Genomic DNA, 1,839 nt, shown 5'->3' on the forward strand with positions numbered 1-1,839 from the left:
ATTAAATTGTACCAATCCCATAAACACTTGTACTTAAATTTATATAATGAGGAGTAAGTATATAACATGGTTGGCAATGGAGTGTTATGATAGTGTTATAAGAGGAAGTTGTGAGAAAGGTGAAGAGAGAAAGCTGATGTGGCACTAAAAAAGTTGAGGAATGTTTGTCATGGTTGAGAGTTGGTGCAAGTAATAACACTTGACCGTGTGTCATGAAACCACAACTTCAATTTTGATCTTAAAAGATTTTTTGTTTGTTGTTATTTGAAATAACTTCTGTAGTAGCGCAATATAATGCTATGAAGCCAAGTACATTTTTTAACAAGACATCTTATATGTATCAATAATACAAAAGATTACACTAATAACTAATTAATAAATGAATGAATTATTTCATAACTCTGAACTTTTTTTCCTCTAACTATTCTACATGTTTTACATTTACACCAACGTGGAACAAGTGGAAGTAGACGGATCATATAAAGCAGGAAGCAAATACTTTCTCCCATTTGTACCATGTGCATTATAACTTGCACCCGTTGTCGAATCAACCAACAAGTCACCTGCATACCCAGGATAAGCCCCTTTAGCATATACCCCAGGACACGCGGATGCAGCTTCTAACGGTGCACTCGCATCCCCTTGATAATACCCATTTCCAAATGGATTCGTAGCCGTACCAGCCAACAAACTAGCCAAATTAATCACCATTCCATCCACACCCACATCGTTATTAGGTGCAACCAATGGTGCAGCCTGTGGTCCGTAAATCGGTTGGTGAAATGGCCACGCGCATTGACCCGGACACTGAGTCTCCGAGTTACCTACCCAAATGTAGGCAAATTTGTAATTCTTTCCTTTAGTAATTTTAGCAGATGTGGGTCCTGATGATGAACCATGAGACCCGCATCTGCTAGAGCAAAAATCATCAACGGAGACGTCTGACGCCGTTAACACAATGTTAACGGCGTTACGTGATCCTCCCTTGGAAGCTAACTGGATGAGATTTTTGTCCGTTAGTGATTTTCCAAGGGAGTATTTCGAGTCAATTACTTGTTTTCCAAGTTTTAATCTAAGCGAATTTGATTTTTTTAATTTGGTTTGATATTTTTCCGTTGTTTTCCACCATGTGGAAACCGATGGTTCGGTTTGTGAATTTATCGATTTGGTAGAAAGTGAACTGATGAAATCGGTGATAACGGCTTTTTGTGACGGTTTAAAGTATCCGTACCAGATTAAATTAACTGAAATGTCTCCGTTTAAAAGAGCACCGTTGTGGTATTGTAAAAGGTTAGTCGAGTCGTGGACTAACTCAGTGAGTCGCCTCGTTGCAAATGAGATTTGGAAAATGGAGAGTATGATGAGAATTTGTACTAGGTGGTTAACGGTCACCATGTTTGAAGAGGATTTAAAGGGGGTTTTGTTTGTTTGGTGAAGATGATAATGGAAAATGGGATATTTATACAATGATTTTAGTTTATTTAAATTTGTTTTACGAAAAATGAAAAAGTAATAAAGAAATGGAATAATTGTTTTTGCTTAGCAGGCAGGAAGAACCTACAGCTGTTACATGCTGCCACACGGGTTTTTGGTCCCGGAGATGCAAAATTCAAATTTTCACGCAGTTTCAGTTGAGAATTAAATTTAAAATTATTTATAGAACTTTTTTGTGTTTTTTTTAAAGGCAAGACAATATATTTCATCTATATATAACAAGTATTTACTCCAGTGTTCATATATGGGAGAATGGGAGAATGAAAACGGGAATGCTAGACAAGCTACAAGTGCTAGAACTAACGAAACGAAAAAGAAAACGGAAAAAAGAGACACGAAATGAGA

At 36.9% G+C, this 1,839-nt stretch overlaps 1 protein-coding gene across 1 annotated transcript; it reads right to left on the reverse strand.

The window, feature by feature from the left end:
* Window positions 1-255: 255 nt before the first annotated feature.
* LOC139898823 (protein PHOSPHATE-INDUCED 1-like) lies at window positions 256-1,417 on the reverse strand. The gene has a single exon (XM_071881606.1). It carries the CDS (start codon window positions 1,393-1,395, stop codon window positions 442-444), a length of 954 nt encoding a protein of 317 aa, XP_071737707.1. The 5' UTR covers window positions 1,396-1,417; the 3' UTR covers window positions 256-441.
* Window positions 1,418-1,839: the final 422 nt, after the last annotated feature.

Source organism: Rutidosis leptorrhynchoides, chromosome 3, assembly GCF_046630445.1.
Source record: "Rutidosis leptorrhynchoides isolate AG116_Rl617_1_P2 chromosome 3, CSIRO_AGI_Rlap_v1, whole genome shotgun sequence".
NCBI classification, from domain to species: domain Eukaryota; kingdom Viridiplantae; phylum Streptophyta; class Magnoliopsida; order Asterales; family Asteraceae; genus Rutidosis; species Rutidosis leptorrhynchoides.

Coding starts and splice junctions, on each gene's coding strand:
- LOC139898823 (XM_071881606.1), bottom strand. CDS start 1,395: ATGGTGACCGTTAACCACCTAGTACAAATTCTCATCATACTCTCCATT.